Source organism: Leptidea sinapis, chromosome 4, assembly GCF_905404315.1.
Source record: "Leptidea sinapis chromosome 4, ilLepSina1.1, whole genome shotgun sequence".
NCBI classification, from domain to species: Eukaryota; Metazoa; Arthropoda; class Insecta; order Lepidoptera; family Pieridae; genus Leptidea; species Leptidea sinapis.
Window position 1 is genome coordinate 12,010,126 of NC_066268.1, and position 25,216 is coordinate 12,035,341.

Below are 25,216 nucleotides of genomic sequence, written 5' to 3' on the forward strand. Positions count from 1 at the left end.
TTATTGTTAATGAATATTGTTATACTCATTTGAATGCTATTGTAACTTTTGTACTTCATCCTGACTTGCACTAAATAACTTATAAAGTTTTACAGTGAATAAAGATTTACAGTGACAACTTATGTCTTAAGATGACGAGCGCAGTAGTGGCACTGCATTGTAATGGGCAGGTCGTATTATTATCATTAATTACCATCAGCTGAACGTCCTGTTCGTCTCGCCCCTTATTTTCATAAAAAAAAAACTTTGAAATTTTCTTTGGTTAATGCGAATGTTACAAATTTAAATAAAATACCTTTTAAAAGATTAAAACTCATGTAATTTAAACTGTATTTTTACATTATGTTTTAACGTAATAGTTACATTTTCAATATTGTTTTATTTAAACCGACGTTTCGTGATGCAATGCAAAAATACAGCTACAATTACACGCGTCTTAATCCTTTAAATAGTTTTTTATTTAAATTTACTTCTGATTTAATACTCACGAAATATAGTAGACGACCCATATAGCCGAACGGTTAGTGACACTGACTACTAAGCTAGAGGTCCCGGGTTCGAATCCCGGTAGGTGCAATCATTTATATGATGAATATTATGGATGTTTGTTTCCGAGTCATGGATGTTTATATGTATTTATGTATGTTTAAGTAAGTATATTTTTTTAATTTTATCGTTGTCTTTGTACCCATAGTACAGGCTATGCCTAGTTTAGGGCAAGATAATTTGTGTAAAAGTATGTCAATTATTTATTATTATAGTTCTCACTGCGCCTAAAGTAGTTTTAACTTCAAAAACCCTTGTATATTTTTAACATTATGAAATACAAATTAAATTTGAAAACAAAATTTATGAACGATGCGGGACTCGAACCCGCGACCTCTCACGTTCCGTGCGAGCACTCTTTCACTGAGCCAACAGTTCGAGAAACGTAAGCTTCATAAATCTTGATATGTTTTGTTCAACTGTCTTCACATACAGGATCTTCTTTACAGTTGATAACCTGCTCAACCCCAATGTTTACATATTAAGTCAAAGTCAAATTCAAAAAATCTTTATTCACTGTAAAACTTTATAAGTTATTTAGTGCTAGTAAGGATGAAGTACAAAAGTTACAATAGCATTAGAAAAAATCATTTGAAATTTGGCTAAAGATGTCGCTCTTTTGAAATCTAAACAATTTATTTATTAATTTTGATAACCCTCACTTCTGGGATTAATTACAATACGAATAATACTCGTGACGCGAGAGGTCGCGGGTTCGAGTACCGCATCGTTCATAAATTTTGTTTTAATGTTCAATTTGTGTAATTAATCCCAAAAGTGAAGGTTATCACTTTAAAAAATAAAAAATTGCTTACATTTTGAAATGGTAAAGAGACAATCTATGCTGTAAGCTTAGTAAGAGGGTCCCGTAAGACCATTTTAGATAGCCTTAAAAATTATTGACTTCGGAGAGGAGGGCTAATTCTGTGTAAATGTCGGAGCGATCGGGGTCAGAGCCTGGCCTGCTATCGACAGCAGACACCAACCCTCGCTGTGATTAATTAGGTGAGCCGTGATTAATGTTTCCCAAAAAATACAACCTAAATCAATTTTCCCTTTTTACGTTCGCACTTCAAGTGAAGGGCCATTTTTGCGTTCTCACGATAATTATCAGTTTTTCGACAGGACTGCGGTAATATTCAGTGGTACGTTCGCTAATTCGGATTTTTTGTTATTGATTCGACGTCTTTTTTTTTCGGTTGAAAGGCTTTGTCACCGTTATTGCAAACATCTTCTCTGTCTGTTTCTCAGTAGAATCACTAATCTCTGTTTAGCTAAAAATGGTCTAATAGTCCTTATATTATGACGATGTTTCAACTGCCACAGATTTATCTACTTTTTATTTCAATCAAATAACCGTTCTTAACAGGAAAAGGTAAAATTGGTGTTATTTGCTTATAATTATTAGGTGTTCTAATCAAACCTATAACGCATGCAAACTTATGAAATTGGAGTACACAATAAGTCTATTTTTAAATTCTATTACAATTCTCAATAAAATAATGTGATATTATCAAGTATTCGCTGTATTAAAACAGATAGAGACTTTAAACCAAAATTAAATTTACGTCAATCACACAATAATTATAGTGTCATATGCAAGGAATCTATCTCATCTTTCTCATCATTTAGGTTGCTACTTAGTGTCTATTGTATGCATGTGTTTATTTAAACTACAAAATTTACAATAAACCTCCAAACTGCATATGAAGTCCTGATACATGTTGCTCGGAAGACACATGACTTCAACTGAAGGACATTACTATCACCACTATCATACTTATGTTCTCCTAGTGTCTATGTAGTAATACGTCGTGCGCTTGACGTCAGAATATATTAAGGTATACTCGCGTCATCCATAAGATAATCTCTTCTTCAACTATGATTGCCTGGTACCAAAACTTTGTATAATGCTTCCTATCTCGTTTTCTCCCACCAAATCTTATGAATTTATGTGTCTGTCACTTTTTACTGTCTCGCTTTTTCGTTTCACCGACTTTGAAATCACAACGATGCCACAGAAGATTTCACTTCAAAAAAATATCTTTATCTAAAGCAGTAGCATCTAAAGGCATTATACTAAATGTCGTGACAAGAGCGATTATATGGCAATCAGAAAAACCATAATGAGGTTATCTTTTGTTGACACAAGATTTCTGAATATCTAATTGCGTACTGTAAGCTTGATGTAAATATAAATATATGTAAAAATATTAGTACTCCACATTCTTTATTAACTACCTACACGTCGTTAGTAAAATATATTATAAGATGATGTGTCTTAGCGGATATTGTCCAATCATTACTAATTTACTCTTCCCGGATGATCCCTTGTTACTATCAGTTACCAGATATCATTTTTCATGACTAATCAACTATGATTTTTAACCGACTTCTAAAAAGGAGAAGGTCTCAATTTGAGTGTATTTTTTATATTTGTTACCTCAGAACTTTCGACTGGGTGAACCGATTTTGATGATTATTTTTTTGTTTGTAAGCTGGATTGGATATTTTCATTAAATAGCTTCTTTATAACAAACAATATTGTTTTTTCTACAAACGTAAAATAGCACTCGGAATAACAAAAATTAAGGATTTTATTGATTTTGATTCGATATACATTCAATTTAACCATTATAACTGCATTCTGGCATCACAACAATATGATTTCCAAACTTAAACAATGCACCAAAAGATGTATAGCTTCAAAACTTGAAAAGAAAACTTAAATAAGAATCTACTATTAAAAAAAGGAATCAAAGGCATTTATTTTCTCAAAATTGATTACCTTCTCAAACCCAATATCAATCAACTGTAAAGTAGATCCTGTAGATGAAGCCACAACTTGAGAGTTGAACATGGCATAGAAAATTTATCAACGATACTCTCGTCACTCGAACGGTTGGCTCAGTTAGGAGAGCACTCACACGGAACGCAAGAGGTCGCGGATTAAAATCCCGCATCGTTCATAAATTTTGTTTTCAAATTTCATTTGTGTAATTAATCCCAGAAGTGAGGGTTATCAGTTTAAAAAAATAACAAACTCTCCCAAAAGCATTCTTATTTGCGCTCTTTTCAATAAAATATACAATATTGTGCTGTGTACTTGTCCCAGGCTGTCCGATCACTTAGATATTCAGCTGTGATTTAGTAGGATTTACGACAGAGCCATTGCTTAATAAAACATTTAAATTTATTTATAGATAATGCCTGAATAGAGGCTGGGACTTTATAATAAAAGTGTACATATCTACCCTTAAAGCTATTATGTATCTTATAACATGATAAGCACAGCCCACTTCTGTTACAGACAATATTATACAATATAGATAATGTACAGTGATTTGTTATTGTGTATCAAATAAAGTACGTAATAATTGTTTTACTACCCGACGCTATTAGAAGTGTATATTTCAGTGTTCTGCCACTTTGTTGCACCAATCATCAGTAAGTTTGTAATACAAAATGGGTGATTTATTAACATCGTGTATTTTAAAAGTCAAAGTCAAAGTTTTTATTTGCATAAGCATGTTAGATTGATGTTACATAAATATTATAAAGTACATGTTTGCCACATATATGACGTGCAAATTTTCAAAATACATTTCTTAATCATTAGTTACAATAATATCAACTTAACGAAAGATTAGTAGCAGTGTTATCTGTAAATATTAAATTATTTTAAAAAAATGACAATATTTTAATTGAAAATTTTCGTGTTATGTATGTAAGCAGTTTTTAATAAGGTATATTTTCAATTTAGATGAGAAATTCCTATTTGACGATACCTCTCTTATTATCTTTGGGATGTGTTTATAGATTTTTATGCACATACAAAAACAGTTTCTGTGAAATAATGTAGTTCTACAACAAGGTACTTGTAGTTTGGTGGGGTCTCTGGATGGGAAACCTTGGGATTTAACCGACTTCAAAAAAAAGGAGGAGGTTCTCAATTCGTCGGTATGTTTTTTTATGTTTGTTACCTCAAAACTTTCGACTGGGTGAACCAATTTTGATAATCCTTTTTTTATTTGAAAGCAGGTGCTTCCCGTGTAGTCATATTGTAGTTTGGTCCAGATCTGACAATGGCATCCATGAGAAAACCATAAAAGTCTTAAATTTGCTGTATGTTTGTGCGCGACAAATTTACGAATGACTCAATATCGCTCCAACTAATTTTGATGATTGATTGTTTGATATTCTTCAAAGGTAGTTTGGTGAGAGTTTGATTAGGTTCTAATTTTGGGATCCATGACAAAATAACGGAACTCTTCAATTCTTAGGAGCAAATAAACGATACTCGGCCGAATCTTTCTTATGCTACCCAGATATTTGAGTAAACGTAACGTAACGTAACGCAAACCGTAACGTCGTTATGGTCAAGTAATTTTCGTAGTTAAATACGATGATCAATGGAACTCCTTATTGAGTAAGAAGATATTATACAGTAAGGGTGCAATCTTTTTTTAATGAAAATAAGGGACGAAACGAGCAGAATGGTCAGCTGATGGTAATTTATGCGTCCTGCTCATTACAATGCACTGCCGCTCAGGATTCTTGAAAAACCTCAAAAATTCTGAGTGGCACTACAACTGCGTCATCTTGAGACATAAGATGTTATGTCTCATTTGCCCAGTAATTTCACTAGCTACGGCGCCCTTAAGACCGAAACACAGTAATGCTTACACATTACTGCTTCACTACCCATAATCTAGCCGGCATCCTGTGCAAAGGAGCCTCCCACTGGTGCAAAATTTCTAACTGTCTGTAATCAAATTGCAATGCGCTTACGTGCAAAATGTAGTAGATATACACATATTTAGACAAACTATTAGTTAGTGTACTTTAGATTCACTAAAAATCAAAATAAAAATTAACAAAAAAAGCAACTGACACCAAAAACACTATTCCAAAACAGTAGATATAATATGCACTGAAAAGTATAAAAATAATTGCGTATTCTTAGACAATCTAATTATTTAATCCAATTCTAGTTACGATTATTGTTATTTTTGGAGCATGTTTGGAGTTTGGTCAGCCAAGGTAGGTTTGTAACTACATACGTAGTTATAGTTGAGATGTGCTTGAGTCGCACGCCCGACGTGACCGGCGAAAGCGGGTCCGCGGCGGGAGGACACCGATTATTTTTACCGCAATTATTGTTATACTTTTTAGTGCATAGTATATCTATTATTTTGGAATAGTATTGTGTTTTGGAATTATTAAAATAGGTCGTAAAATGAACTTATTGAAATAAAACTTCTTTAGGCAACTACGCAATTTTGGGTCTAATTTTAAAAATAACACACTACTGCCAATATGCTTAGAAAGAAAACGTCATGGGATGCGTTGAGTACATACTTTCCTCAAGGAAAATACAGTTATGGACATCATCAATGCATAACCTAGACATGTTAATGTAAAGACGCTATATGATTCCAATAAAATTATGTACTATTTATTTATAATATAAATTCCAATATCCATTGTGATTATATTTAGTGTGTTCAGATGTTTTTTGGAATAAATTTAAGAACCAACTATAACAAAAGTGTAACTGTTACTTATGATTTAAACAAATTTACAATAACTTATTAATTAGCTATTTAGAATATAAACTATGTATTTTAAAAATATATATGTTTGCCGGGGTGTGTGTACACGTCTATGGTTAAATATGGCAATAGATATATATAAAATATGGCAACAAAATTTAAAAGATAAAATTGTTTTCAATAAGAAATTCTTTAGTACACTACTGTCAATTGCTTCATAAATATTTTGAAAATAGATATCACTTCAGCAAGGCATCCCTTTCAAACCTGTTGTTTCAGATGTCCATATGCCTCACCACTCCCCATCCCATGAACCTCTTGCCGGTTTGTCCCATCTTATATAAAAAAAAATACTTTTGCCATTCATAAGTATTTACCTTAAACTTGACCGAATGAATAAAGTGATTTTGATTTGATTTATACTGCCAATATAGTTCATAAATGTTGTCTGATCTGAAATGGATTTTAGTGCTACACAAAATTTATACAACATTGAAAATTTGAAACACCCTGTCGAAGTATACACCAATTGAGATAGTGGTAATGCTAGTTAATTTCGCGAAGTGACGCCGCGCGCGTACGTTCAGTGTCAGTCATGACTTCCACCGCTAAAGTGTTGGCCGTCACTGCTATTGTAGTGCTCGGAATAGGTCTCATTGCAGGTAAATAAAGATACTATATAGAGAATACATTTATATATTGATCTAAGTGGCTCCATTTACACACCATCAATCATATAGCTCTCAGAAAAAAAAAGTTTTAACTCACCGTAAAATTTTATTTTGATTATTGACAAAATTGAAAATTGATAAAATTGACAATTTTAAAGAAGTTAAAATAAAACGTTGAATATAAAAAGAAAAGAAAAATTGTACGATTTCGTTACGGCGAATAATTTACCATAAGTTTTCTTGGCGCCTATTTCTGGCGTGAAACAGTAATGTGTAATTATACGGTCCGAAGACCGAAATACTATAATATTTCTTCTATTTCTATAACTACCTTCAGGGTGCTGTAGCTAATAAAATTACTGGGCAATTGAGACTTAACATCTAATGCCTCAAGGTGATGAGCCCAATTGAAGTGCCGCTCAGAATTTTTGAAGTTTTTCAAGAATACAGAACGGCACTACATTTTAATGGGCAGAGCGTATCAATTACCACCAGTTTAACGTCCTGCTCGTCTCGTCCCTTATTTTCATAAAAAAAAACCTTTCATCAAAGCACGAGATACATTCGCTTATATTTACGATGCGTTTCACAGTTCATTTTCCAGTCATCTCTTGCAACAATAAAACAAACCTGTACGATATAGTTTATCGAAAACTTTCAGTTTCGTCGGAACAACAAAACGTTGGGCTTGTTGTTAGTATAAAATACTTTTTGACGTTTATACTACTACGCTTAGATTAAGGATTGGTCTCCGCTGCGCTCCAACTAGATACCGTACTACCTAAGAACAACAGCATTTTTATTACGGCAACTTAAATGGATCTAAATATGGAAACTTAAATGGCTTATATAAAAGCTAATCTGTAATAACTTTTTTTTATATATAACTAAGCTGTATGTTTTTCTAAATTCATATTGTAGTGTGTGGGCTATTTCTAAGAATGCTTGTGTGAGTGTCAAGACACTCAATGGCAAATTTCAAATTTTGAAACTTATATAGGCACCCTTCGTGTTATTTTACAATGAAACTAATAAAATACAAAATACTTACTGATGAAATGTGTTCCCAGTGTCTTTCTAATTTCTTTTAGTATTATTTTTACAAAATTTAACTACGCAACCTGGAATTTAAATTACAATTATTAGAAATGAACAGAACATGTGGCACGTCAATGTCACACATTGTTCGAGACTAGTTCGAGTACGCCCACTTGGGTGTAGTATTAGTTGCCGCACTTTTCCACTACGCCTGCGGTATCTACATAGTTGGAGTTAATCTAAACTACTACTCTAAGCAAAAATACTGTATGATATACACTTCAAAAACCTGTATTTAAGCATAATATTGTACTCTCTTTAATTTGGATCACCTACACGTAATGTATCACCAGTTCAGAACAAAAACATAAGCTAATTGTTGTCATAGTTAAAGGCAAACACGACCTACATGAGACTAGAACACAAACATGAGACACACTGAATACAAACAAACTATAAACTAGAATTTCTAAGTTCTATCTATCTACAGATCCCGGCAGAAATTACTCGTAATATGACCTAAGTTTTAATAAGTTTAAAGGAGCTTAAAATTTATTTAAGTAAATCACTTAATTATTGTTTGTTACTTAATTATAATAAGTTTATCGTGTGCTTCATTTTTTTTTTGAAAATAAAGGACTGGTAGGTGGTAATTGATACGCCGTGCCCATTACAATGCAGGGCAGCTCAGGATTATTGAAATACCCAAAAATTCTGAGCGGCACTACAATTATTGCGCTCGTCACCTTTAGACATAAGATGTCAAGTCTCATTTGCCTAGTAATTTCACTAGTTACGGCGCCCTTCAGACTGCATCACAATAATGCTTACACATTACTGCTTCACGGCAAAAATAGGCGCCGTTGTGGTGTCCATTCATAATCTAGTCCCATACTGTCGGATCACTTAGATATTCATCTGTGAAGAAGTAGGATTTACGACAGAGACATTTTTTTTAAAAAACATTTAAATTTATTTATAGATAATGCCTGAACAGTGGCTGGAACTTTATTATAAAAGTGTATACATTTACTTGTAAAGCTATTATGTATCTTATGAAGCCGAGGGGAATCCCTTATTTCTACTGTTATAAATAATGTAAATTAAACTATTAAGAGTAAAAAAGTGACGATTTTTGTGAACGTATATTAAATGTACTGACAATGAACAGTCATAATATTTATTTCTTCAAATTATTATCTGTATTCATAAAATCTTGACCAAATTTCCAGGTGGAATAACTTGGGCAGTACTGACTTCGCGTAACAATGAAGTTAGAATTGAAGAGCCTCCTGACCTGCAGACCATGGATTGGTGGCAACATAGCGTCCTCTATCAGATCTACCCGAGGTCTTTCAAAGACAGCGACAACGATGGAATAGGAGATCTAAGAGGTTGTATTTAAGTGTACTGAATTATTTACAAATATTTTAATATATTTATACGACTAGATAGGGCCTGTAGCTCATAGAAAATTGATAAAAACAGGCTAGTCTTATTACTTTAGTGTGCGTGACAAACTACGACTTACACTCGCGATTTGTATGTCACTTTGAGTTAGTGTGAGTGCATTGCTCAAAATAGAGGTTAACTGTCAACCTGTCACAGTCTATCTCGACGCATAAATTATCAAATATCAAATCATACAAGAGTCATAATTTTAAAATAATGCGTTCAAATTGTCATCATTATCTCGTTTCAATTTTAGTTAAAATAGACACAAAACTGGCGAGGAATTCCGGAAATATAGACGAATTTTCTATCCCATGTGTAACTGTCAGCCACGGACTAGTAAAGAAATAAGGACTCCGTGTCGCCTTACATAACAGTGTAGCACCAAAACAAGCTGATTAACGTGTAAATACATAGCCCCACGCACACACACACGCTACAGGCGGCCATTATGAGAATTGTCATCGTCTGTGACAGATCAGTTTGCGTCCCAATAAAATATTTTAAAAATGCCGTCGTGCGTTGTGAAATAGTGTAAAAAGTAAATATAAGTATTTGTGGCCATATATAATTATATATAATTATATATAATAGTATAATATAATTATTTTAGGGAGAAAAAATTGTGTAACTAGTATCCCCCGTAACCGCACACACACTAGCATAACGGTGCTTCACTTGCTAATATCACGATGCGGAGTCCTTCTTTTTTTACTCGTCCGTTTTGTCAGCATCAATTTTTTTGACGTTTTCACAGCTATCTAGTTTTAGTTTTTGGCTTTAGTATATTACTGAGCACTTTAGTCTACAACTTTATAATACTGAACTGGACTGTGAACTGAATATGAAATCATGCCTTTTTTTAATTTATTGTGAAAAATATACTTCTTATGGCATATTGAGCAAAATTTTTGAGAGTGATATACTTACACGATTTCTGAAACATAGTATAGTGTGAAGTGATATTTATATTCATCATATTTACAAAGCAAGTGACGTCGCCACTAAATAAAAAATAACGGGTTGCACTCCGGGAGTGCCGGCAGAAGCGAATACTTGAACATAATAATAATAATAATAATAATATAGCCTTTATTCAGATCCTTACTAACATAGAGAACTAACAATACTCAAACATAAAACATTAGAAACAAAATAACTTATTCTAGTATTTGTATTTTTTTTATTTTTTGTGAACCTGTTTGCCAATCGGCAAAGGCCTCCTCCAACCGTTTCCATTCGTGTCTTTCTTGAGCCACTCTGTTCCAAGTTACTCCTGCCACTTCCCTGATATCGTCCTCCCATCTTTTCTGGGGTCTACCTCTTTTCCTTTTCCCTTCCCTGGGATACCATCTTGTCACTTTCTTACTCCATTTGTCATGTCCTCTTACCATGTGCCCAGCCCATCTCCATTTGAGTCTTCTAATTTTGGATTTGACGTCAATGACTTTTGTTTTACTTCTGATGACGCGGTTTTTTAGTCTGTCTGATCTTTTAACGTTCGAATACTTGAACATAACGGTGTGCATTTTTGAATATTTTGGAATGGTTAGGTAATGGTTATGGAATTATTTCGCACGAATTGCTTTATTTACCAGTATAAAATTACTATCATTTATGTGGTTAAATACAATATTAATTTATTGCGCTAACGTACACAAAAATGACAATTTATTTTACATAAAAAATTTAACACTTCAGAACATTTAACATTTAAAAGTTTGTCTCTCAGTAAAATCAACTTTTATCCATAATTACAACGACTGTCTCAAGAATTTTCGATCAGGCCACGTGTCCTGACGCGAGTTGAACATTTTATACCTACCCATCCTAAGAAAAGTGCTCAACGCCGTTAAAAAAAATTTCATTTCAACAGTAGGCGGCTTTGATATGGTATGACAGAATACTACAAAGCTTTTTATTAAAAAAAGTTTTATTGTATAATATGTATTATTTGTTTAAATTACTTATTAGTTATTAATGCAACTGTTGTGTAATAAGGGGCATTAAAACACAAATGTGGGTTTATCACACGACGGGCGAAGCCGAGAGAGATCACATGAGTGTTTTAATATCTAATTATCAACAGTTGCATACAAGACCAATAATATGAATCCTCTATAAAAGATTCTAAAACAGCTTACTGCTAACATTAAAAAAACCAGTCCTACATCATCCAAATGAGTGTTGTAATGTTGTACTGAATTTCATTACAACACTCGTTTGGATGATGTAATGATTATTAGGACATTGGGTGTTTTAATATTGGCAATAAGCAAACTGTTTTAGAATCTTCATTTGAGGATTTAAAGCATAGGTGTAGATAAAAATTTAATATGTTAGCTGCGTTATATCTGTTTTGTAATGCTTTAGTAACTTCTTTACTCGCTCTTTTGTTTGAATGAAATGCTAAAGTCAAAGTCAAATAAACTTTATACAATTAGGCTTCTCCTAAGAGCTTTTGATCTACAATTTTTTCAATTACTGAATTTACCATATTATGTTCGTAAAAAGTTGAGTTCGTGAGATGAACATACAACAAACTCGATGGCTACTCGTTTCAATCAAATAGAATATTTTATAATATACAAAATAAATTAGTTTGTAATGTTCTGCATCCAACATATGGGTCGTGTTTAAATAGTTTAAATTATTTCATAAAAAGTAATAAATAATAAAGTGTATAAATATAAATTATCATATACCTATTGGATGCATCAACCTTTAGAGCTTGATCGTGAGATTATACAATCTTAATATGAAGAATTATTATTAGGTGGACCAGGAGCATCTATTTTCCATACTTCTTTATCTTCTATATTTTTTCTTTATCTATATATTCTTTAATGTTTTCGACTAACGGCCGTTTTCAATAAAGTTTCTCTAGTTACGGATATATTGATATCACCGTTTAATGACAAGATCTTACCTATCCATGGTTATGTCCAATATAGTTATGTCTGTCGATAGGTTATTGAAATGTAAGTAAGCGTAATAGGATGGATTTTTCTACCTCTAGTAAGATAAACTAAGGATAGAGAGGTTATTGAAAGTGGCCGTACATGTACATTACATATGTGGCTACTACTCAATTATATATATGTGGCTACTAATCAGTAAATAATTTACAAAAACTGTCCGTCAAGTCCGCATGTAGATAACATAGTTATTGATGGCTCATATCCTTCGATACAAAGGCATTGTCACAATAATATGTTACTTTGTATATCTTGCATTGTGTATAGATTAACCTATAGGAGTGGCTTAGAGGTCAGAATAACTATCGTATTAGTATTTTTTCCCAACTGGTCAATATTCCATGGGAGAGAATGACCTACGCGTAATAAACTATTTTAATGTTAGTCCGTCGACGGCGCCAATGGGCAGACTGTGATTTCATTAGAATATAATATTATTTATGTTTAATATTTATATAATACTAGTTGACCCGGCAAACTTCGTACTGCCTCAAGGGATAAATAAAAGACCTAAACTTTTGTATAAAATAAACTTTAACCAAACAAAATCAATCCCTTTTTACTAAAACAAATAAAAAAAATGCTCGCTATGAATGAAATTTATTATTATTTTTGGTTAATTACACATGATGTTGCTTACTTACAAAACAGAGTTTTCCTGAGATACTGGCTATTTATAGGGTTTCAATTTGATATTCACAGACACACACAGTTATGATACAGTCTGTTAATCACTTTAAAGTTTTCTGATAAACTATATTTTTTGTTTTGTTTTGTGGTGCGGTTAGGTTCTGCAATTTTATTTTTTGACAAAACTTAAGATTTATCACATCTACATAATATAGGTTGTTGTCAAATGTCAAATAAAATTGTTTGCGTTCAGAAATTTAATTTGCGACAAAGCTTAATAATTATCAATCTATATAAAAATAATCTGATAGATAGTTAACAACTGTAGTTAGTCTACCAACTATAGTTAGCTAAAATTAAGTTTTTTTTTACCTCCTGAGAAATTTAGAAAGATATAAAAATTCTAATTAGTTATTCATTTTAAACTATTCTTTCAATTTGATTTCTCAACGACGCGGACGGGGGACACACAAAAGGAAAAACAAAATTGTTGTTTTTATTTAATTCCGAGTATTTTCATATTTATTCAACCTTTTAAACCTTCTCTGGACTTCCACAAATAATTCAACACTAAAATAAGCCAAATCGGTCCAGCCGTTCTCGAGTTTTAGCGAGACTATAGAACAGCAATAGATTTTTATATATAGAGATAATAATAACTATGATATTCTGGTTATTCTCGTGTTAGAAAAGCATAAATTGAAGCGTGAAATTATTAAATTACACCAGTCTAAAACAGTGCCGTACTCATTTGTATAAATATATACACATCTACTAAACACACACGTACGCATTCACACCCACACACAAACATACACACAGAGAATAAGAAACACACGAGGCAGCTGTTGTAACACTATTGTAAAACAATATTGTCAATATGAGTAGTCTGTAATGGCCATTTGAATTATGTTTTATATTATTGTTTATATAATTACTGTAACGCTGTTGATTACCAATAAACAAATAAATAAAACATGGAAATGACAAATAAATATCAAACTTTCTGCAACAAGTCAAGAATCAAGTGTTGATTAACTTGATTGCGAATTCACAACGATAATACCACTTACTCATGCAATAAGTACTCACGATAATAAACAATTTAGTAGGGCTTTCGAAGATTCTTATCTCCAATTATGACTTATACCTGCTGCTAAAACAACGCGATTTTCCTATACTCCATGCATAAACGAAGTTCCTATAGTGGCATCGACAGCCCTAGGCGACATGCTTGACTCGTACTTTCAATACAGACAAGATTCAGCTGACTCTCATTGAATCCTTTATTTACCAGTCGGAGGATTCTATGCACAGGATCCCACCTAGAGGTACCAGAGTGGTGCCTTTTTCAGCCATCAAGCAGAAGTGTGCAAGCACTATTTATGTTTCGTAATGAAGAGCGCCGTAACTTGTAAAATTACTAGTCCAATGAGACTTCTGTCCCAAAGTCACGAGCAAAATTGCAATTCTGCTCGGAAATTTTGGGTTTATCCAGAATCCTGGGATGCAATTTAGGTACTTTCAAAATTGTTAAGTTCCGATCCTATCCACTTTTTGCTCAAGAATTGTATTCCCTTACCATTTCCCTAGAAGGTTATTATTATATTATTCTATCTAATCTAAAAGTAAAAGACTTATCATAAATATTTACGAACACAAACAAAATATTAAGATAAGAGTAAGTTGTCAACTCAATGAAATATTAAAATTTTGCAGAATACGCATATCCTAACAATTGACGTTCAATCTTATGAAAAAACGCATCACAATCGGATTTGAAACGTCAATTTGTGTTACAAGAATACAAACAACTTTTTTACATAAAGTTGTTTTGATCCTTATTACGATTTGACACTTCATTGAAATTGGCAGGCTTTGTCACTTACCATTAGGTGAACACCTTGCTGGTGTCGTCAGTTATTCTCATAAAAAAGTATCTTAAACTATCGTAGCGTGCGAATACTCGTAATACCTCCCGTGAACATGGTGGGAAGCACGATTGCTGGCGTAGACGCAATATTTTGATATTGACAGCAAAAAATGTTATTCACCAGAATTTATTAACGACATTATAATGATCGACATCCTCTACGTGATTACAAGCGAATCATTACAACGTAAAACATTGTATTTAATCGCGAATTTATATAAATGCCTGTTGACAAACGCAATAATGGGCGAGTAATTTATCTCGGTTGTGGAAAATTATACACAGTGTTTTTGTATTTACACTACGTTTATAGACAAATGTGTATTTACATCATATTATTTACATTAACAAAAATGTAAAACAGTACACCTTCCTTAAAGGCCGGCAACGCTCTTGTGATTCCTCTGGTGTTGCAAGAGAATGTGGGCGGCGGTGATCACTTAACACCAGGTGACCCGTACGCTCGTTTCTCCTCCTATTCCATAAAAAAAAAAAAAAACAGAGTCTGGTGATCATTAAGGTACCATGGACCAACTCAATCATCTGAAACTGACGCACATCAGACCAGATGTAAGATAAATACTAGAACTGTTATATGCATCTTTCAAAGCCAATTTGACTTTGCTTTCCAGTTTTTTTTTTATGAAAATAAGAGATGAGACGAGCAGGACGTCCAGCTGATGGTAACAGATACGCCCTGCCCATTAAAATGCAGTGCCGCTCAGGATTATTGAAAAACCCAAAAATTCTGAGCGGCACTACAACTGCGCTCGTCACCTTGAGACATAAGGTGTTAACTTTCATTTTCTCAGTACTTTCACTAGCTTAGGCGCCCTTCAGACCGAAACACAGTAATGTTTACACATTACTGCTTCACGGCAGAAATAGGTGACTTGTTTATGAAAGAGTACCGGGCGAGAGAGAAGAACAGGGTGTATCGAATCTTGAGAGCTTGTACAAATTAAATCGACAATGATTAAAATAACAGAAAACCATAATTAATAAAATTAAGAATAATATAAAGAATAAAAATTAATAATAGTGTGATAAATACACTAGAAGCCCAGTTAGGTTACCGTGTTAAATCAACTAAAATAATTAGGACAAAATAAAATGAATTATAAATCACATGAAAATTAACGAACTTCGAAACTTTCAATAATTATTGATTAGCGGCCGTTTTCAATAACGTATCTCAGTAACAGATATATTGCTATCACCGTTTAATGACAAGATCTTATCTATCCATAGTTATGTCCAATATAGTTATAGTATTATTAATGTCCAATGCTATCTTTCGATAGGTTATTAAAATGTACGCTAAAAGGATACATTTGTTTACCTCTAGTAAGTTAAATTCAAATTCAAATTGAAATATTTTTATTCAAAATAGGATTTAAAATCATTGAACGTCAAAAACTACCACCCATTCAAAAGAGACTGCCTCGGACCTGAGAAGAATGGGCGCAAGAAACTCAGCGGACTTTTTTTTTAAATATAAAATATGGATTACAATGTGATATCGTACAATAAACATTTATAATTAAAGAGCCTGAGGGTGTTCGCTGTATTCCCATTCCATGGTGTCATTAAGAAAATCGTTTATGCTATTGTAACCTTTCCCACACAAACGTTTCTTAACAATTCTTTTAAATGTCGTAACACATTTGTTTTGTACATTTTCTGGGATCATATTGTAGAAGCATATACATCGCCCAACAAAAGTCTTACTAACTCGACCCAACCGAGTAGTAGGCATAACGAGTTTATGTTTGTTCCTCGTGTTAACATTATGAATGTCACAAACTAAGGATAGATATGTTATTGAAAACGGCCGTAGAATAATATTAGACTAATAGAAGTCGCATTAAATAATATCTCAAGCACCGAGTAACTTCAAAGCTTATAATCTGAGCAAATCCTATTCGTTGTCTAAGCACTGATTTTGATATTCAACGTCTACGAGCCACAGTCCAAGCTTCTACAGCATAGGCTTATTATTATCGATTCAACGTGACCTGGTTCTACATCAAACACGGGCTCGAAAAATATTCAGGCAAATAAACCAAATCCCCGTTTAATTCAGTTGTAAAACTTTGTATAATGTACGAGACTAATAAGATATTTTGTAACATTATAATATATTTATTTATTTAAGGACAATCAACGGATTACAATAAATCATTATTAAACTAAACACAATGAGGTATTTACATATTATTGTTAAATTGTAGACCAACTTAGGGATTGCCACAGCTTGCAAAAGAGATACTAGTTAGAAGCAGTAAAAACGAAAAAGAAAAGCGACAAGATATAATAAGATCCAACAAGCTGTAACAGTCAACTATCTGGTTCTAGTACAAAGAACAAATAACACACAATCAGAGCTAACTTAAAAATAAAATAAAAAAAAAACCTAATAATAAAATTTTCAAAAAACCAAATACGAATAAAATAAAATAATATTAAAATAACTATAATCTTAGATTAAGGATTGGTCTTCGCTGTGCTCCAACTAGATACCGCAGGCGTAGTCGCAAAGAGCGGCAACTAATACTACGCACAAGTGGGCGTACTCGAGCCCGCCTCGAACAATGTTTGACGTTGACGTTGCCACATGTTCTGTTAAACTTTGCTAATAATTGAAACTAAAATACCGAGTGTCGTAGTTAAACTTTGTAAAAATAATACTACAAGAAATACGAAAGACACTGGGATCACATATCATTATTAAGCATTATATATTTTATTAATTTCAATGTAATTAACACAAAGCATATGTGACAATATTTGAAAGATGCCACTTCGTGTCAAGATGCACGCAGACAAGCAACTAACAGTTGCCGTAATATAAAGCTATTGTTCTTAGGTAGTGCGGTATCTAGTTGGAGCACATCGGAGACCAATCCTTAATCTAAGATTATAATCATCACATTTACAATAGTTACTCTCAGTCTGTATATTTTTTTCACAACAAAACAATGGTAAAACTTTTAAACAGTATGACTAAGAGGATGTGTACCAAGAATACTGGCACCTTCGCGTTGGATAGCTAAGCTGATTGGTCTAAATGACTGCTAGCACTTGGGTTCCCAGTTGCCCTATAAGACACGTAAATAGTATTTTATGCATTATCCACGCCTATACGGAACGAGACGAGCAGGACGTTCTGCTGAAGATGATTGATACACCCTGCCCATTACAATGAAGTGCCGCTCCGGATTCTTGAAAAGCTCAAAACTTCTGAGCGGCACTACAATTGCGCTCGTCACCCTAAGACATAAGATGTTAGGTCTCATTTGCCCAGTAATTTCACTAGTTACGGCGCCCTTCAGACCGAAACACAGTAATGTTTACACATTACTGCTTCACGGCAGAAATAGGCGCCGTTGTGATACCCATAATCTAGCTGGTATCCTGTGCAAAGGAGCCTCCCACTGGTGTGACGCTTAATATTTTTTTATTTCTCTATCTCCTATGTAACATATAAAAAAGCAGATAATGGTGAATAGAAAACTGAACTCCCGTAAATTTCCAACAATGTTGTTTGATGAAATAAAAATAGTATCAAAAAATATATTGGGCTGGTTTTATTAGATAAGAAGCGTAGTTAGTAAGACTCAAATAAGTTTTATATGCTTAATAATTAAATGGTTCTGTTTTCAGTGTCATGTAATAACTATAATCTTATCATAAATATACATTGTAACCAAGAATGACAAATGTAAGGACCGTTAAGTAAAATTTGCACGATTTCATTTTATTTATCTCTTGCAATGACGTTCTATACATATGGAAATATCATTCGCAGTCTGATAATGGAACGGCAAAAGTGTGCTTAAAGCCATTGTAAGCACACTTTTCTCCTTAAGGCGACACTAAATGCCAGCGACCTTGAGCGATATGAGTTCACGGCTGCCGGCCCGCCATATATGTAACAAAGATAATATTTTCAGAATTCTTGGGTGGAAAACAGTTTATATGCATACAATCCTCGTTATTCACTACTAATCTGAATAAATGAACCTACACAAAAAAGTACAAGCTATAAGAATAACTTTTCTGAGAGAAGTACCAAAAAAATGCGTCACGACATGCCAAAAAACTTGTTTAACTTGAAAGAAAAGTGGTAGTTCAAAAAGGCTCGGCTGTGTTAACTATAACCAACAGCAAGCATTAGCAACCTACAATTAATTGTAGGTATTATTTGTTGACTTAAGGATATGTGTAACAGGATTAAGTAGTGTTCATAGCTCGAAATGCTATACTTTCACCACAAAACTTGTCTAAAAACACCATGTTTGCGTGTTTTCTTGTTACTCTTCGCCTTAATCGTGTGACAATCAACAAGCCTAAGTGTGCTATAAAAAGTTCTTAAGTTTAACATTAACGATTCAAAAAAAGATGGTGTGACTTATCATCGGTAAGGTTATTTTATTATATAAGATTGAGATGCAAAAATCGGAAGTAATTTAATAAAACGTAATATATATATATACTAGCTGACCCAGCAAACGTTATATTGCCGATATTAAAATCGCGATACAAAAGTAACTGTTGATCGTAGATGTGTGAAAATTTGAAGTTGTATGTATTTTTTAATGCCGACTCATAATCAAACAAATTTAAAAAAAAATGTCAAAAAAAATTCGTGTGGACCACCCTTAACATTTAGGGGGATGAAAAATAGATGTTGTCGGATTCTCAGATCTACCCAATATGCACTCAAAATTTCATGAGAATCGGTCAAGCCGTTTCGGAGGAGTTCAATGTTTAACACCATGACACGAGAATTTTATATATTAGATATATATATGCAAGAATTGCTCGTTTAAAGGGTTTTGAATAAGATTGAGCTATCACGCTCGGCTGTGAAACACTTCTTCGGGTAAAGCTGCCTAAAGGCGAACATGGGCGCAATCAGACAAAGCAAATTTACCAGAGAAATTTATACACCATTATAATTATACAATATATTGTATATGTAATTATTTTTAAACAAAGTGGCGAAATTAACCTTTGTATTCTAATGTAATGTAAATGATTCTCATTAAAACACGGATAAAACTACATATTTTCAAATTGAAACCCAGCTATATCAATTTATCGCCCCCGAAATCTCCTGTATACTAAATTTTATAAAAATCGTTGGAGCCGTTTCCGAGATTCAGATTATATATACAAGAATTGCTCGTTTAAAGATATAAAATATTTTTTCTATTATTGTTCTAAATTTTGTGTTCAAATTCTCTTTGTATTTCAATTTTAAAAATAATGTTCGTAATTAATATTTTGTTTCAAGCAATACAACCAAAGAATTTCCTTCACAATTTTAACTACTCATACTCATAATACCTCAGGTTTAAATTATTACTTAAACAACTTGTGGAACAATTCACCTACACATATCAATATTTGAAAAATGTTCGAGATAAAATTTTCTCACATAGAAAGGAACATTTTACGGCCTTCGCACGACACGCCACAAGTTAGGATATCATCCCCATCATCTGAATGTGTGGCGGTCCTCCACAGTGCGGTTTTCAAGGAGCTTTCTCCCTCGTACTTCAAAGCTGTGGAATGAGCTTCCTTGTGCGGTGTTTCCGGGACGATACGACATGGGTAGCTTCAAAAAAAGCGCGTACACCTTCCTTAAAGGCCGGCAACGCTCTTGTGTTTCCTCTGGTGTTGCAAGAGAATGTGGGCGGCAGTGATCACTTAACACCAGGTGACCCGTACGCTCGTCCCATAAAAAAAAAGAGCTACTGCTGGCCACTATTTCTTAGCTTTATTGAAGGCTAATCCACTAACAGTCAAATTAACTATGATAAGATTGATAGATGGTAAGAAGATCAGCTTTTACGAGCGATGACAACTCCCCTAGCTCCCAATTTTTGATTTGCTATCTTGACTCGCTTGGCAATAATAAGTTGCATGGGAGATAGGAGTAAGTGGATTGGAAAGAGTTGCCAACCGCTCATTCTAATCTGTTAAGTACCATTGACAGTAGCTGATTTAAAGTCTTAGATTAAGGATTGGTCTCCGCTTCGCTGCATCTAGATACCGCACTACCTTAGAAGAATAGCTTTTTTATTACGGCAACTATTAGATGCTTATGTCCGTTGCATCTTGACACTCAATGGCATCTTTCAAATTTTGTAACATACGCTTCGTGTTATTTTAGATTGAAATTAATAAAGTAAAAAATACTGATGATACGTTATCCCAGTGTCTTTTTTATTTCTTGTAGTGTTGTATCTACAAAACCCGGCATTTTAGTTTCAATTATTAGCAAAGATTAGCTGAACATGTGGCAAATCAATGTCACACATTGTTCGAGAGTGTCTCGAGTGAGACACCCACTTAGGCGTAGTATTAGCTGCCGCACTTTGCGACTACGCCTGCGGTATCACCTTTACCAGTGGGAAGCTCCTTTGCACAGGATGCCGGCTAGATTATGGGTAGCACAACGGCGCCTATTTCTGCCGTGAAACAGTAATGTGTAAGCATTGCTGTGTTTCGGTCTGAAGGGCGCCGTAGCTAGTGAAATTACTGGGCAAATGAGACTTAACATCTTATGTCTCAAGTGACGAGCGCAATTGTAGTGCCACTCAGAATTTTTGAGTTTTTCAAGAATCCTGAGTGGCACTGCATTGTAATGGGCAGAGCGTATCAATTACCATCAGCTGAACGTCCTGCTCGTCTCGTCCCTTATTATCATAAAAAAAAAATCTAGTTGGGGCGCACCGGAAACCAATCCTTAATCTAAGTTTAAAGCAAATCATTTATGACAAAATAAAATATTTTTATTTTAAACATTTCAGGAATAATCAGTGAATTAGAACACTTTGTGGATGCTGGAGTCGATGCGATATGGATGTCACCAATATTCAAATCCCCGATGGTTGATTTCGGATACGACATCAGCGACTTCTACGAAATTCACGAAGAGTACGGCACTATGGAAGATTTTGAACTGCTATTGGAGACAGCTCATGGATTAGGTATTTATTGATCTACAACATCAACAATAATTTTCTGTCTCTGTTTAAATATAAACGACAGTACCCCAAAAATACTTTATTTTAATTTATATTTCGCCGGTCTCATATTTAAATCTCTTTCTAAACATATACACCGATTTTCACAGGCTTCTAGCCAATTCAAAAGTAGTAATTTAGGATACTTATAAACATTATTGAATAAAATTTTGCCCTGTGCTGCCTCGGGGCGTAAAAAGAATAGGGTAGTCCCAGGTCCAAGGGTGTCGTAAGAGGCGACTACGGGCTTTTTGAAAGTGGGAGAGTCACGCTGCTGTCTTATGACGTCAGCACAATCGGGCCAGACTCGTCCGGGTTACTTACCACACTCGCACAAAATACCGGCGTGAAGTAGCGGCCTAGTGCCGCTATGTTTCGCATAGGTTAGTGTCGAGGACCGGAGGCCATTCCCCCCCGTCCTTTCCCCCCCCCCCCCCCCCAACAAAATATGAGAGCGGTCCTAAAAAATAAATTACCCCAGGAGGGTACCGGCTCTTGTAGAGCCGGAGAATCCCTCCCCGAGCATTCGCGCTCGGGCTGCCCCTCGTATTCTGGGGAGGGCACAGTACCGCGTATGTCACAGGACAAACAGGGCAGCAACACCACGGCACCCCGCTCCACGCTTAATGTGGACTTTTGTAACATCCGGGGAATTCACTCCAACTTAAACGCCGTCCACCACCACCTTGAGACGGCGCAGCCGGCCTTGTGTTTCCTTACGGAGACGCAGATATCTCGACCTAGCGATACGTCATATTTAACGTACCCCGGGTACAAAATTGAGCATAATTTCATGCCTCATGCCGGGGTATGTGTGTACGTTAGGGAGGATATCTGCTGTCGCCGTCTCGGCAATTTTGAGGGTAGGGGCCTGTCTACTCTCTGGCTCCGCGTAGATTTAGAGGACCGCGTCCGCATCTATGCGTGTGTCTACAGGTCCCATAGTGGTAACGCAGAAACGGATCACCTCATGGGCTGCGTTCAAGCGGCATTTGATGACGTGCTTGCTCAGATCCCCTCCGCTGAAATCGTAGTCTTGGGTGATTTCAACGGGCACAATGCCGAATGGCTTGGATCACGTACCACAGACTACGCAGGGCGATCTGTGCATAATTTTGCATTGGCGTATGGTCTGTCCCAATTGGTTGAGTCGCCGACGCGGCTCCCGGATGTGGATAGCCACATGCCGTCCTTATTAGATCTTCTGCTGACTACACATCCCGATGGTTACCAGGTCTCTGTCGACGCCCCTCTCGGAACGTCCGACCATTGCCTGGTCAGGAGTGTAGTGCCTATCCGACGCCAACGTCGCAGACCACCAGCGACCCGCCGCGTTTGGCACTACAAGTCAGCAGATTGGGATAGGATGCGTTCCTTTTTTGCATCCTACCCTTGGGGCAGGGTTTGTTTCCTTTCAGATGATCCTAGTGCCTGCGCCGTTGCAGTAGCCGATGTGATACTGCAGGGCATGGATATTTTTATACCAAGCTCTGTAGTACCTATCGGTGGCAGATCACAGCCCTGGTTCGATGCGTCAGTTAAAGCAGCATCTGACTGCAAAAAACAGGCGTATCGAACTTGGGTTGCGGCGCTGGGCTCAAAGGATCCGAACTGCAAAGTTCTGAAGAGGAAATATAACCGTGCCTCCAGATTTTTTAAGCGGCAAATCGCCCGTGCGAAATCGAAGCACGTCGTCAAAATTGGCGAGCAGCTTTCCAGTTACCCGACCGGAACACGCAAGTTCTGGTCGTTGTCGAAAGCTGCTCTTGGTAACTTCAACCAGCCGTCCATGCCGCCGTTGCACATGAGGAATGACACCCTGGCCCATACGGCAAAAGAGAAAGCCGATCTCCTGTGCACTCTTTTTTCCTCCAACTCGACTCTTGACGACAACGGAAAAACACCGCCGACCATCCCGCGGTGTCAGAGCTCCATGCCTGAAGTACAGTTCCGACAGAAAACTGTTAGGCGAGCTCTGTTTTCGTTGGACGTCAGGAAGTCGAGCGGGCCGGATGGCATTTCTCCAATCGTGCTTAGAACGTGTGCCCCTGAGTTGACGCCGGTGCTAACGCGTTTATTCCGGCACTCTTATTCAAAAGGCGTAGTCCCTGATTCATGGAAGTCAGCCCTTGTCCATCCGATCCCAAAAAAAGGAGACAGTTCGGATCCGGCAAACTACAGGCCTATTGCTATTACCTCCCTACTCTCCAAAATTATGGAGAGCATAATTAACCGCCAGCTCTTGGTATACCTTGAGGGTCACCAGTTGATCAACGACCGGCAGTACGGCTTTCGCCATGGTCGGTCGACTGGCGATCTTCTGGTATACCTAACACACGCCTGGCAGTTGGTCTGGATATAGCGAAGGCCTTTGATCGTGTATGGCACAAGGCGCTCCTCGCAAAACTTCCATCATTTGGGCTTCCCGAGAGCTTATGCAAGTGGACCTCCAGCTTCCTCACTGGGCGCAGCATACAGGTCGTTATCGACGGTTATTGCTCGAATCCCAAGCCCGTGAACGCTGGAGTGCCCCAAGGCTGTGTGCTATCTCCCACGCTGTTTCTTCTGCATATCAATGATATGTTGGACACCGCCAACATGCATTGCTATGCAGACGACAGCACTGGTGATGCCGTATACACGGGCCATGCAGGTCTCTCTCGGGAAAACGTCGACCAGTGCCGGGTGAAACTTGTGTCTTCTATCGAGTCCTCTCTCGAGAAGGTCGCGGAATGGGGTAAGTTGAACCTTGTCCAATTTAACCCCCAGAAGACTCAAGTTTGCGCGTTTACCACTAAAAAAACCCCATTTGCCGTATCACCGCTCTTCGAGAACACTTCCCTTAAAGCCTCGCCTAGTATCGGAATACTGGGTCTCGAAATCTCGAGCAATTGCCAATTCCGTGGCCATCTGGAGGGCAAAGCCAAACTGGCTTCAAAGAAACTGGGCGTCATAAATAGAGCACGGCAATACTTCAAGCCGGCCCACATTCTAGCGCTCTACAAAGCGCAGGTCCGGCCTCACATGGAGTATTGCTGTCATCTCTGGTCTGGCGCACCCCAGTATCAGCTCGATCCATTTGACCGCGTGCAACGCAGAGCAGCTCGAATTGTCGGGGACCCAGTACTCTGTGAACGGCTGGATCACTTGGCGTTGCGTAGAGACGTCGCTTCATTGTGTGTCTTCTACCGCATTTATCACGGGGAGTGTTCCGAAGAGCTATTCAACCTGATTCCTGCCGCCGAATTTCACCTTCGCACGACACGCCACAAGTTACGATATCATCCCCACCATCTGGATGTGTGGCGGTCCTCCACAGTGCGGTTTTCAAGGAGCTTTCTTCCTCGTACCACGAAGCTGTGGAATGAGCTTC

The 25,216-nt window shown here is 36.1% G+C and overlaps 2 protein-coding genes across 2 annotated transcripts in view; one reads left to right on the forward strand and one right to left on the reverse strand.

Moving 5' to 3' along the window:
- LOC126979932 (uncharacterized) overlaps positions 1-25,216 on the reverse strand; it is a 135,276-nt gene that overhangs the window by 70,358 nt on the left and 39,702 nt on the right. The window lies entirely within an intron of this gene.
- LOC126979894 (maltase 1-like) overlaps positions 6,689-25,216 on the forward strand; it is a 36,589-nt gene continuing 18,061 nt past the window's right edge. Inside the window, exons 1-3 of the mRNA XM_050829471.1 lie at positions 6,689-6,763; positions 9,043-9,204; positions 21,628-21,807. Coding sequence (XP_050685428.1) covers positions 6,697-6,763; positions 9,043-9,204; positions 21,628-21,807 — 409 coding nt within the window. The 5' untranslated portion in view covers positions 6,689-6,696. The remainder of the gene's footprint in view (positions 6,764-9,042; positions 9,205-21,627; positions 21,808-25,216) is intronic.